General features: G+C 39.3%; 1 protein-coding gene across 29 annotated transcripts in view; it reads right to left on the bottom strand.

The window, feature by feature from the left end:
- Nucleotides 1–63: 63 nt before the first annotated feature.
- PBRM1 (polybromo 1) overlaps nt 64–13,819 on the bottom strand; it is a 56,341-nt gene continuing 42,585 nt past the window's right edge. For 14 of the 29 annotated variants that reach the window (XM_083488846.1, XM_083488848.1, XM_083488847.1 and 11 more), the window contains 5 exons: nt 12,133–12,297; nt 8,047–8,193; nt 6,196–6,263; nt 5,165–5,381; nt 64–3,645 (listed from right to left, as the gene is read on the bottom strand). In XM_083488846.1, the coding sequence (XP_083344972.1) occupies nt 3,473–3,645; nt 5,165–5,381; nt 6,196–6,263; nt 8,047–8,193; nt 12,133–12,297 (770 nt within the window). In that variant the 3' untranslated portion in view covers nt 64–3,472. The remainder of the gene's footprint in view (nt 3,646–5,164; nt 5,382–6,195; nt 6,264–8,046; nt 8,194–12,132; nt 12,298–13,819) is intronic. The other 15 variants (XM_083488853.1, XM_083488840.1, XM_083488839.1 and 12 more) reach the window with 3 other exon arrangements.

Below are 13,819 nucleotides of genomic sequence, written 5' to 3' on the forward strand. Positions count from 1 at the left end.
GTGTTTTTTTATAGGACTCGTCTAGATTTCCAGGAAAACTAAGAATAAGACATCAAACCTGGCTAATCCAAACTGCAAGCTATTTTTATTCAAATTAAAAAGCCTCAGACAAACTGATAGTACATGCACATTGACTAGTTATCACTTTACTCAATGGAGTATACAACCAGGAGTAAAAAATGAGGCATGGATTAACCAGGTCCAAAAAGCATATATGCTGAAAAGTATATTATAAAACATCAACTTGAATTATTACATAAACACATTTGCTCTAAGGGAAGAGTGGGGAATATGGAATAGGAGATGAACTGCTGATCACTTCCAAACTGGTTCACTGAAACATGTTTTCCACTCAAGCCAACCATTTCCCAGACTCTTATTTGAATAGTCAATGTCCTTTTATTCTAATACAGTGCATGGCTGTAGAAAAAAAACAAATAATGGGTCCAAATGGTCAAAAAAAGACATGGTTTGCTCTTCTTCTCAACAATTTATAGTTAGAAAAGTTTAGCTAGCTGGTTGTGCAATACTGGATTGTAGCCATCAAACTTTAATCCTACATGTTACTGAAATGCCCCCAGTAAACAGAGACATGATTTTGGAATAAATTAAATTTAAAATAATTAGGGCCAGCCTAATGGTCTAGGAGGAGTGCTCTGCACTGCCATAGAAAAGGCAAAGGTCTCATTTACAGTTCTAATTGTTTACTCCTGGATTATTAGAAATAGTGAAGCTGCCCTCTTCTTAAATGTATGGGAAAAACAATGCTGTGTATTATTCAACACTGATCCTCCTGAATTATACAGCATTCAAAGGGTGTCTCATCCTGTTTATTTTTTAAATAAATAAAAATAAATAAATTCCAGGTTCTTTGGTGTAGTTTTTGCAATACCTAAAACAAAAAGTGATTGTATTAGTAAAAGTCTATGGTGTTTCCAAGTACTAAAGATCTAGGACTTGCTGCCTCCTTTTGACATTGAAACTGAAATGTGAGAGGTAATTTCAAACACACTGGCCACGATCCAGAAGAGCACCCATGCACTCGCCTCAGTAGCTCCCAGTGCTGAGCTGATTTGGCATTGGCAGCTTCTGCTAAGTCACCCAAGGAAAACTCCTGGGTGCATGCAGAGATCTGTGAGGTTTTTAAAAATTGCAAAGGCCATATACTAAGATGTGTGCCACATATGATATAATGATAAGGATACAAATATCTCTGTAATATTAATATTGTATTTTGCATTAGTACCTCATCTGAAGAACCAAAACTTTAATAGTATATTTTTCACAGGCTACTTGCTGTCATCTTCATAATGCATTGTATCACTGAAACAGATCCAGAAACATCAACTAAATATACATTTTTCTGGATGTGTGTTAAAATAGGTAATGGAATGTAATTTTCATTGGGTGAACTAAAGTTGGTCCAATAAGACAGTTACTTATCCTGATGAACCACTCATTCTCTGAAGCCAGCATGGCAACAATTCTTTGTTAAAATCAACCTCGTAATTAAACATGACTTCTAACGTGCCTCCTAACTGATATTTGTGCAAGCTTTGTCAGGTGGTGGCCTCCTGAATTATTTCTTTGAATCCATGCTTGATAAGCATTCCCTTACTTGTCAACATTCAAAGTTGTTTTTTCTAAACTTATAAATCTAACTTTAAAGATGAAGAGGGAGATCTAATTGTGGCAGCCCATCTTTGCAACAGGGCTCCATCCTTCCCCTCCAGTCCTCCAACCCTCTGGAGCTTATTTTGGGGGTGCACATGAAGGAGGTGCTCCTCTTTCTACAAGTGGATGCCCCCTTGTGCTATGATGGATGTCACCCAAAGAAGGAAGGCTGCTGAACTAGAAAATCCTAGTATCAGGGCTATACTATTACACATTATGTTTATCAGAGTTTATGTGCAAACCTCTCTGAAAAATGACTAGTATCGGGGACAGGGTTCTACCCTTGATTTGAGGGGCCCATGCCTACAGTTTGCACTGGAGAAAAAGCTCTTGAATTCGCTACCCCTGCCCCACCCTGTTTAATGGAAGAAAAAGTGTGCAGTGAAAAGCAGGCTATGCAATTAATGCCATTGGTAGTCTGGCCCTCAGGCAACAAAACAGAACTACACAACTCCAACTGGTTTCACCTAGGACTTTTTACATGCCTTAAGGAACTCTCTGCTTTGTGACTACTGTTACTAGTAAAGACAAATGCTGTATTGTCCTATAACTGTGGGAACAAAAATTAGATTAACTTTCTAAATTTATGTAGGTTCAGGACGCCAATTCCTACATATGATGATCTGCTGTGTTAGGCTTATAAGCAGTGCTGTACAGCTAGGACTATGCGTATAAAAATTATCAACAGTAGGACTGCAGTGTTTTCATCAGAGCAACCTTTAAAGAAAAAGTGTCAAAATACCAAGTCCTGAATAGAGCACTTATTTTAAGCTGTTAAAATACATATGCTCCTTTTGCATGCTCTGTTACTTACCTTCCAATATCAGTTATAAACTGCATTAAATTTGCAGTGGGAACCTTAAACTACAAGAAACAAAACATCCAATTCTGATTTCGAAGTGAAGGTCTTGGAAACTAAAGCTTTGCACCTTTAAAAATACACATGTATAAATGTTCTGATCTGAGAATTCAAAGATATTATGCATCCTTCATATTAGGACAGCAAAGTAGAAATCCCTCCCCCTTTATACTTAAGCTTACTCAAGTATTTCCCAAGGAGGTGGTGCTGGTGGTGATGAGCACAGGTCTCATCCTGGAAAAATAAATTAGGTAGCACACTATCATCAGGCCAATGTCTACTAGCATCACATGCAAGCCTTCATGTCTGCAGATCTCTTAAAGCAGACTCATCAATACAAGCCCCACTTTGAACTTATATGTGCCAACAAAAGGTGGTCAAATCAAAAGATACAGTCTTGCTTATTTCCTTTTATCAAGTTCTGGGAACAAATAAAAAAGGCCTTACATTTACCAAGTTGATTCCATCTTCTCCCTACCCTAGTAGCTTTATTTAAAGGAAGGCTTTAAGTTCTTGTGATGTATCTGCCAAAAGTCACTACCACACAAGCACATGGATGCTCATGCTGCTAAGATGCAAACTGGGATTAACTTCACATTTCTCTTCGCTACACACTCTACTCTTGCTGCTTAAAAAAAAAAAAAAGAAGGCATGAGAACCTCTGTGTAAGGCCAAATGATATAACCTTATTTTGCATTTATAACAAAAGTGTGAGATCATCTTCCAAGTTAAAGAACCATATGCACAAGTCTGTATATTTTTTAAAAAAGTCAACATAATATAACAAAAAGTGAAATATGCTTATTAAAAGTGTCCTTATATAAAAAAACAATCTTGCAATGTACAGTAAGATGCAATAAAACCAGTTTGCCCTCCCCCACCAATAACTAAAACAGCTATTGTTCCACAAAAATTTTATATGTTGGTATCGAAAGAGGATTAAACATTTTCTATGTTGTATGCTTGACGGATATTAAGAGTATCTCTCAGCATCAAGTCTCGAAGGCGCCATAAGGCATCTGCCATTGTGGTGTGGGCCCCTTTGCTTTTCAACCAGTGTGTAGGAAGACGGCTCTCTTGTTCTTTTGAGAGATGCACATCACGTCTTCGTGCTGAAGAAGGAAAAGGGCATTCAGTTACATTTCTGTACAGCTTGACAATATGAATGGAATAAAGTTCATAAGTAAAATCCACACCATGGACTTCAGCGGGAGAATGCACTCAATTATGAACACGAAATCACAGAAATCAAAAGGATTTGACAGAGCTAGCTGATAGAAACTTTTAAAAACTTTCTGCTGAAAAAAAATGCACACTTCTGATCAGTTTTTTAAATAATCACTTAACAGCCCAACTACATGAAATTTCAGATAAATCCATAAACTGAAATAAAAACTAATACAGTGGACCCTCTAGTTATGTCCCGCTCTGGATATGTATCTTTCGGGTTACGAACACGGCAGACCCGGAAGTGTATACTTCTGGGTTTCGCCACACAGGCGTGCACAGAAGCGCTCAATCGCACTGCATGCATGTGCAGAAGCAGCGCCTTTGCCTACGGACTTTTCGGCTTGCGGACGGAGCCCTGGAACGAATTTAATTCGTATCTGGAGGGTCCACTGTATTCAAATATTCATACAAAGGGTTAAAAGCAATGGGTGGAATTCAACATTGCACTGAATTCAACACTGCCCCCCTTGCAATATTCTGGGATTCTCCTGCCCCACTGTAAGTTATTTTTGGGGAGCGTGTGGTAAGAGGAGAAGCTCCATTTTATAAGCGGAAGCCCTTGTGCAGGGTAATAGTGAACCTCTCCTTAGTGATTTCAACAGATTGCTAAAAGGCGCTGTGAATAACTTATCTGCATTAGTGACTACCAACAGGGGTGAAGGAGCTGTCTTCCCGCTCCCTGTGGACTTACTATACAGCATTTGCTGAAACAGGCTTACAATAGACGCTCCACAATTATAGAACTCCCATCTCATGGAGGAGTGCAGATTTCTGAATGCATAAAACATTCTCATTTCAGCTGTTTTAAAAGCCGGAGAAAGGAGAGTTGGCAATATCAGTCAACATGACCAATGGTTGGGAATGATGGATGAAGGGCTTTATACACAGATATGCTACTTCCACTTTAAGGGATGGGGAGGCACAAGCACAGGTCGGGGCTGCACAGCACACCAGCAAAGACAATCCAGCACCCCCACTTGTGTAACCCAATCTTATAGCTACTTTGCCCCTCCTCCCAGTAAATGGCAGCTACAGCTCCGCCACACTGGGCAAACCACTTATACAGTACAGTGGTGCCTCGCAAGACGGAATTAATCCATTCCACGAGTCTCTTCGTCTTGCGGTTTTTTCGTCTTGCGAAGCACGGCTATTAGCGGCTTAGCGGCTATTAACGGCTTAGCGGCTTTAAGAAAAAGGAAACAAACTCTCAAGAACTCGCAAGACGTTTCGTCTTGCGAAGCAAGCCCATAGGGAAATTCGTCTTGCGGAACGACTCAAAAAACGGAAAACTCATTCATCTTGCGAGGTACCACTGTATAGTACTGTACAGTAATGGTAGAATTAAAAGGACAGCCTCAAAATAAATTCTAGGGTCTCTGTGTTTACTGCAAGTAGACTTACCTGAAAGGGTCTGGTCCCACTTGCTAATACTACTCGAATCAGCACTTAGACCCTCAATGTATTTCAGATAAGCCTCAGAATGAAGAAGCCTTTGCGTCTTTGGTGGAGGGGAGACAAACATAGGAGTTGTTGGCTGCTGCATAACTTGCTGGGCTGCTGGATTTTGTCCAGGATAGGGAGGTGGGGCCTGCTGACCTGGTGGACCAAGGATACCCATCTGGAATAGTAAAGAACAATACCTTAAAAGGTCAAACATAGCCTGACGATTGTAGTATCTCATTGAACCAAAGATAAGTGGCGAACACTGTGTTTCTATAGACAGTTCCGTGAAAGGGAAGAATAGGAAAGGGTATAACAGCAAAAGCATCTGAAACATCCTTAAGGGAATAATGGTTACCCTCAGGTGTGGTGAGAAATGTGCCCGTGCCAAAAAAATAAATCTAAACAAAACCTGTTTCACGTTGTTATATCAAGACAGTCTGAAATCTCCACAAAACAAATGGCTTTCACTTCCATGCACAACACATTCATACATATCACATTTTTAACTGTTTGGCTATCTGGAATCTTACTTATTGATTTTTGGCGAAGATTACAGGGAATGGTATTGAGAGCAAAAGGAAGAAAGCAGGGCAAGAAATCAATAGTCATGAAAAAAAGAACAAGGAATTGTTTGGAGCAGCTTTCCCCAATGTGGTGTCTTCCATATGCTTTGAACCAAAACTCCTATAATCCCTTAACATTGGTTGTAGTGCAAAGTATTTGGAGGGCTGGAGAAGGATGCGGTCTTCCCACCTGTTCTCCCTCACCAGCACCTGTTGCCTTACTTAGCTTTTCTTATAGCTGAGGGGATAGTTTATATCCTCTAAGTCCTACATCATTAAATCACATGCCAGATGTAGTAAGGAAGCAATATCAGAAAATAAGAGGAGCAATAAACTCACTAGGTTGTAGGAGGTCAATTTATTAAAAAACAAAGCCTTTGAGAGTATGATTTATAGGATTTTCCTATGCCTATCTAAGTCACTTACCTGCTGTCCAAAAGGACTTCCTGCTGAGGGGGCTCCTACCATGGAGGAAACGCTTTGACCTATAACACCTGTATTTCAAAATGTAAAAGAAAAAGAAAAAAAGGAGTATTACAGCTATTAAAATATGATCCCCTAAGTATTCTTATTAGAAGTAGTAGTTGTGTTGACTGTCAGTTAGCTGTGTTTGGGGGGCTTACATCCAAAATTATTTCATCTAGTAATAATCTCTTCTATAGTCTCTTAGAATAACCTCACAAAGACTGCTGCTACATCACAAATGAACTCGTGAAGTTGTACAGGCCTGCTAGCTTATTGTGATGGTGGCTGTTTCTTCATGTTTACAATTTATTCAGCGCTAGCCTTCCTGGGGATTATAAGGATACAGTTTGGAATTTTGATCAGATATGCAGTCATTTCTATCCAACAATGAAAGGCTTTCCTTGTTGAATAAATGGGTCTACTTTGTTGGGGTTTTAGTATTGCTTTTAAATGGATCTCGTTTTGTGCTTTTAACTATTTTTAAAATCTTTTACATGCAAATAGCCTTGAGATGGTTGCTTAGAAGGCAATTAATACATCCATGATAATCATAGTAACACTGTTTCTGCAGCTAAGGAGACAAGGTGTTTTTAAAATAGAGAAACCTGGCAATGATAGTGAACATCCACGAGCACTTTATGGCTGTTCAAAGTTCAACAGCACAACAAGCCATAAAGAAACTATGGCACACATCTATATTCCAAAGCTATAGTTCATTTCTCACTGCAAATCCTCAAATTCTTGATTGCTGGATGTTAACTGTATACCCTAGGAGGCTTGAAGAAAAAATGGGATCTTAAAGGCAATTATTCATGTTCAAAGATTTTAGGGGAACACTACTGTGAAATACATACTTAGAAATAAAGAAGGCAAATCACATTAGTTTTTGCCCACAGATTAACAGCTGAGCTTATCCACTGCATGCAGAAAAGGAGTATGATGTACCATGTAAAAGTGAAAGAAAAATTAGCAGGAGCAAAAAGGAGAAGGGGGCAATGAACAAGGGTTCCATAACAGCCCCTGTCTCCCTATAAATAGAAGTTTAATAATTCGAAACAAAATATCTGTTTCTCTTAGTTAATGTTTCATTCATGGTTTTGGATAAATATTGATCCACATCACAAGGGAGCATTTACTTTTAAGTATTTATCAAACCTGGATGAACTGTATGTTAAAGAACAAGCCTGTACCCACATTTCAACCTCTCCAGACACTAATATTCCCCTTGGCTGAAGCTTCAGTTTGGTTTGTTTAAAAATCAGGCTATAGGGTTTCATTTTTTTAAATGATCTGCTGTTAAATGAAGTTGTTTGAAATCAGAATGTGTATATTTGAACTAATGGTGCACAAAGAAATAAAAAACTAACAGTGTACTGGTTTAAGATCCATGCCTGGTAGTGAAATTGTCCAGTTCAACAAACAACATCACCTTCAACAGTTTCAGAAGGACTAGGAATTATGTGTCTTCAATACTTCAATATGTAACCGTTCAAGCCAGATCTATTTGACACTTTTTAAAAAACTCATGCTAAAAATACAAGGGTATTTCCATGGTCAACTCCTTTGCTGCTGGATCAGTCACATTTGTTGCTCTGCCAACATGTATCATACATGTCAAGATGTTTGGCAAATATACTTTGTATATTTCTCAATGCACCTTGCACATCTAGAGAGCTAGACATACCTGGAGCATTCGACAGAAGTCAAGCAGTTAAGCTACAAATGCACAAGCTGCAAACATTTCCCATGGCAATTGGTTGAATGGGGTGAGAACAGAGAGGCGAGATAATGAGTGAATGAGGTCATTCTTACCCGGTGGTGGGATGCCTGGCATGCCTGGTGGAAGTTGGTGGGGTGGAGGCACCCCAGGGTGAAGTGGCGGCATGCTGCCCATGCTAATAATGCCATCAACTGGGCCCTGTAAAGTTGGCAGCCCTGGTGGATAGCCACCTAGCATGCCTTGAAGGACACAACAAATTTCAAACATGCATCAATGACATGCAAAATGACCAAAATAATAATTACATGCACTACCCACATATATGCACCTTCGGTACTGCCATACAACACTACAATTAGTACCTTGCAAAAATGAACATTGTTACAATGCCAGATACCGTATTTGGAACAGATTAGTATTTAGCCTTTTGGCATATTCTTCAGGAGGAAACCAGCTGAGCATTTAGAATCATTAAGTGGTTATTATTACAAGCAAATGCAAAACGTTTTGTCAGTCATACGAAAGTATATCACATTGCGACATGCACATTCAAAAATTCATGGGACAGCAATGTAGCTTAACAGAAGATGTATGTATACCAGGCATTCAGGTTGTTTATGGATTTTTCACTTACACAGGATGTTAACCACTTACACATATGGGAAATTAATTTAACAATACTGCATAGATTGAGCTGCTTCCCATCTCTCACCTTCATTAAGGCCAAAAGACTACTAAAACAGAAGGTATATTAAAGAGAGAGAGACCTTATCTTTCATGTGCCATGACAGAAAAAACTTCATGGACGTTTTCATCAGAGAATATTCACTGCACAATCATCTTAAGTGCTCACATAGCTTATATATTGCTGCAAGTTACACTACTGGTAACTATAAAAAGCAATGTATTGCACAGTACAATTCTTCACCTTCGAGGCATGTTAATTTTAGCATACTATAGCAATGTAAACAAGGAATCATGTATTGTACTGAACAGAAGGCAAAATGGACAAGTCTCTTGACAGAAGAGAATCAAGGGCACCGGAAAAGAAAGTAAAGATTGCTGTGTTCGGGTGCCTTGAGAATAATAACGGAGAGTTAAGCGGGGGGGGGGGGGTATATGTAGGGTCTTCACCATAGAAAATTGGGAAAGGGAAGAGATAGGAGGTAATCTTAGAGGTAGAATAAGAGGTAATATGAGAGATAAATGTTGGTGGGTGGTTAATGAGGGAAATGTGGGGGTTGTCTTTGACTGGAAAAAATGGGGATTGTTGGGCGAGGGGGACAATGAAGGTGACTGAGAGAAGTATTCTGAGATATTATGGAGAGAGAAGAAAATAAGGATTGGTGGAGGAGTTCCGAGAGATACAGGTCAGTGCCCTGCAAAATGGGATTGTGTGGGTGGGTTGATGGGTTTTGGGGGAGAATAAAGGAAAATCACTGAAGGTATTCTGAGAAAAATATGGCAGTTATGCCTGTGAGTTGCTTTGGGGGCTCTATATGAGGTCAAAGGTGGTGAAGAAATACTTTGTCACATGATAATTTCAAGCATCACTTGATTATTTGCAAGGCTGGAACCAATATTGTGGATAATGTCAGGTAATGATTTATACATATTCAGACCTACCTACTGAGGGAAAGTTAAGTTTGGAAGTAATAGCTCTAATTTTATGCCTGTGTAATCTCACTTAAGAAAATTTAACATAAAACTAGTAAAACGAACAAGAATAATATCAACCCAAGTGGAGATATGTCACAAATACAGGTTTATGCTGTAAAAGCTACAGATCTAGGAATGCTGCTGCCCTGTTATAGGAAAGAATGGGCATCTCCTTGAACCAACACCAGAGAGACAGATTTTCTTCTACAATGGTGCTGGCAATCCACCTGACAGCAAAGCGGAGGTCTGGCTTCTAAGGGAACCATTAAAAAATACAGATTGCTTTCTGAAAACTTTGAAATGGCTTAATATTCAATCTCTACACAACGTACGCAACAAAAACTGAACTGAAAAGGAATTTATTTATTTTTTTACAAATGGAGCTGAGATAAAATGCAACATTTTTGGACTAGATGTTCAGTAGCCCTGACGAATCAAATTCACAGCAACAAATTAAAAACTAAGAACCAAGCTGTGTAAAATTTATTTATCTGGAAACATTCTACTGTAAATTGAGATTTTGTGTTGAACGGTCAGGTGAAAACAACACTGGCTGCCATTCAATCACAATGATACTAGTAACTATATTTAGCATTTATATCACACACTTCAAGTGTTCAAAGCATGTTGCAAACATTGTGCCAGTAATGTTTATAGCAGCCAAGTAAGTGGGATAGTATATGCAGAATGGGGCTGTGAGCTGAGGATGAGAGGGAGTGGCTTCCTTCTACCATCCTTCCATGGTTGATGGGAGATTTGAAATGAGGACTTTGGCTCACAGCCCACTCCCAGACAAAATGCTGCTCCAGCTCTTTCTTCAACTGATAAACTTCACTCAAGAAAACAAGAGGTGCAGTAAAACATGTTTAGCAAACTATTCATCATATCATGTAAATCAGTGGGACAACTTTCTATTAAAGACGAATAGTTCCCTGTCACTTATTCTCCTTTCCTTTGCAGTCTCCTTACAACTTCCCAGCCTGTTTCAGGGGGTCCTTCAATCCTCTGGAACAGGTTTTTGCGGAGTGCAAGGGAAAGTGGAACCAAAATCTTATAGATCCCCGTTTCATGAGCAGAACGCCACTCTCAAACCTCTGAGTGCGTCCCAAAGCTGCTCCCCCTTTTTGCTGTGCTTACATTACACTGCCCTGCAGAAATGTTGCAATTATTCCCAGAGAATTACATTAGGTGCTGATTTTTGAAGATATTCTTCAGACAAAAGAAGTGTTTCAAGAAAAGCTGTTTATAAACAGATTTGGATCAAAGTGAGGTGTAAGTTAAGATAACGTGGTGAGAAAAACTGGATATGAAACAGTATATTGGGTTTTTTTAATGAGATGGTGATACTAAAAGAAAAATAAATTTAATAGATTATATGCTAGGTCCTATTAACAGACAATTCTGCCACATTAAATATTATCAGAATAAAATGCCTTGCAATTTGTTTGCATGTAATGAAATATAGAGTGCCTCTAAAAACACGTATTTAGATCCTGGTGAAGTTAATGTATTTATTTTCAAATACAGATTCAGAACATATGGAGACCTAAACTAAACCAAATCTACAAACACCCTAATGCAAAATATTTATTCCTGTTCTTGTATCTGTTTTGCTCAGTTACAGAACTAGATAAGCTTGGATGCTTAATACAGGTAGAGCCTTGACAAATTTGAATACACAAAACTAGGTTACATGTCCTATATGTAAAATTATCTACAGCTAGAGTTTAAGATGGAAATGAAAGCTTCCCAGCTCCTCCTCAAAGCTACGCCTTAGGAAGACGAGGGGAGACAGCATAAGCTTGACACTCATGCACAAAATACTAAACTGTGTGGTTCAGCATTATGCCTGAACAATATAATTGCTTTTGAAATATCACAGTGATGAAAGTGGATTGCAGTGGCATGGGAGGGCTTGCTGCTCAATTCACACAAACCCAAAATCCTGCAAAAGAAAACCGCTTTGAGGTTTTCTACAATCAAGCGGTATATGCATTTTATGAAATAAACAAATGTTTTCCGATTCTCACTAAACGCTGCTGCCAAGAACCCTAGCCAGTTCAACTGAGTGATAAAATGAGTTCTCAAGTTTACCCTCACGTTAAGGCATCATATTACATTTTCTCACAGTCGGAACGTGTCTAATGTTACTGATGACGTGCCACCTGAGAAAACCATCCACTCTTTCCCAAGTGTCCAGATTCTGCAGCGTTCAGAGGAAACAAAACAGAATTAACAGTACAAACCAGGAGCAAGTTTGCTGACCAGGGAATGAGCTGGCAGAGACTTCATCGGGATAAGACGGCATGCTTAGGATTAAGGGGTGCTATTTCTACCAGTGAGGGAAACATCTGTGTTTGTTTTGAACTTAAGGTTTTATGAGGTAAAGTTTAATAGTTATTTTTTCTTTCTTTTTCACTACAAATAAAGTGACCCAAGAATAGCGTTCAGAGTTATGAAGGAGTTTGGTAAAGTGGATGAAGGGAAAAAAATGGTCAGAGCCCCTATTTGTTTTTTACCTGCAACAGGTGTCAACTGCGGATTGAGCATCCCCATTGGTGTTGGTGGCGGCACCACCCCCATTAGAGCCCCGACAGGAGTGCCTGCCCGGGGGGAGGAATTCTGCTGCTGTTGCTGTGCTGCTCGTTCTCTCTCCTGCTGCTCAGCAACCTTAGCTGCCCGCTCTGCAAAAGTTTTAGATTTTAGACTTTCAGTTCTGTTTCGTAACCCAGAATTTCAAAAAAAAATATTCTCTAATCACTGAAAAAGGACTAGTCAACATTGGCAACAAGTTTAGGCTTCAGTTGTGGGTGGGTGGGGGGGAAATACAGGCTATTTTTGAAAATGCAATACATAATTTTGTCTTAGTTTGGCTGCCAACAAAAAGACAGTTAAAGAATCTATGATGAAAGGGCCTCAGAAGAGTCAACGAAATGTGGGCCTGGATCCCAAGAACCAAGGCTTCCTCCAGCCTGCAGTCCTCTGTGCCCGCTAAAAGCTTCTTCTGAGGGTCGGGGGACCCTCTGATCGGAACAGAATGTGATGCAGGGAGCTACAGGAGGAAGTTGCCCCCAAAGAGGTGAAGGTTTTCGAGGAGGACGCAAAGGAGGGGAGGGTGGAATGGGAAAGTCTCCTTCGATTGGTGGTTCTCAGAATCCAAGCTATGTGGTTTTAGAGCTGTTGACCTTTTTAAAAGTCCCACCATCAATGGTACCATCAGATAGTAGCAGCTCAGAAGTAAGAAATACGCATGCCAGGACAGCTTGGCATAAGATACTACGCACCACATTTGCAATTCACAGCCTGTTGGGTCTAGATTCATTCTGTACATGCCAGTGGGCCTGTTCCAGAGTAGGTGAGCTACAGAGTACAGTACATGTCAACGGATTTGCTCTGATCCAAAACAAGTATCCAGTTAGACTTTACTAGGGCCAGTGTTGTCCCAATTTTTACCTCCGTATTTAACATAAAGCCCAGTGATTAGGAGGAGGGAAATTCTATTTTCCACCCATCTTGGTTCTTCCAAACAAGTGTCTTCAGCTACCATGAGAACAATACATTTGCTAAACGTAAGAAAATCTGTTTGAAAGGCATTTTTTCCATCTATAAAGGAATTGTTCTAAATGTACACTCAAGGGGCTTGGCAAGCATAATGGTTTATCCTGAACTCCTGGGGGAAACTATTGAACAAATACAGCATCCCTTTCCAAGTTATTTCCCAGATCAAAAATGTAAATTTTGTTAGAAAACAAGAAGAATGAGACAATTGCACAATTTGTCCCATCAAAAAACTAGTTTCCTAGCACAGCATTTCATATATCCCAGTTGCCCAACAGACTGTTAATATTTTATGTAGACAAACAAGAAAAGCATGATTCTTTTTGCACCTTCTTTGATTTAGGAACAGAAATAATGCATCCAAACTTATATTTGGGGGACATGAAATTACAGGCATGATCAAAGAGCACAAGAAAAAATACACACAGATATGCAACTGTAGTAGACACAAATTATGTCTACTGTAGTATGTCTACTAGTAAGGAACAATCTAGATTACAAATGAAGGGTATGTGACAGATTCCTGTGTGTGTGCATATGTATAAAGTTTTAAGCATACAATATATGATTAATTTCATAACACAAATTCCTTAAAAGAGATCAAAAGGCAAGGAGTTACTATATCATCTTCTGTTTTAACTATGGAAA

Source organism: Podarcis liolepis (genome assembly GCF_965112155.1).
Source record: "Podarcis liolepis genome assembly, chromosome: 2".
NCBI lineage: Eukaryota > Metazoa > Chordata > Lepidosauria > Squamata > Lacertidae > Podarcis > Podarcis liolepis.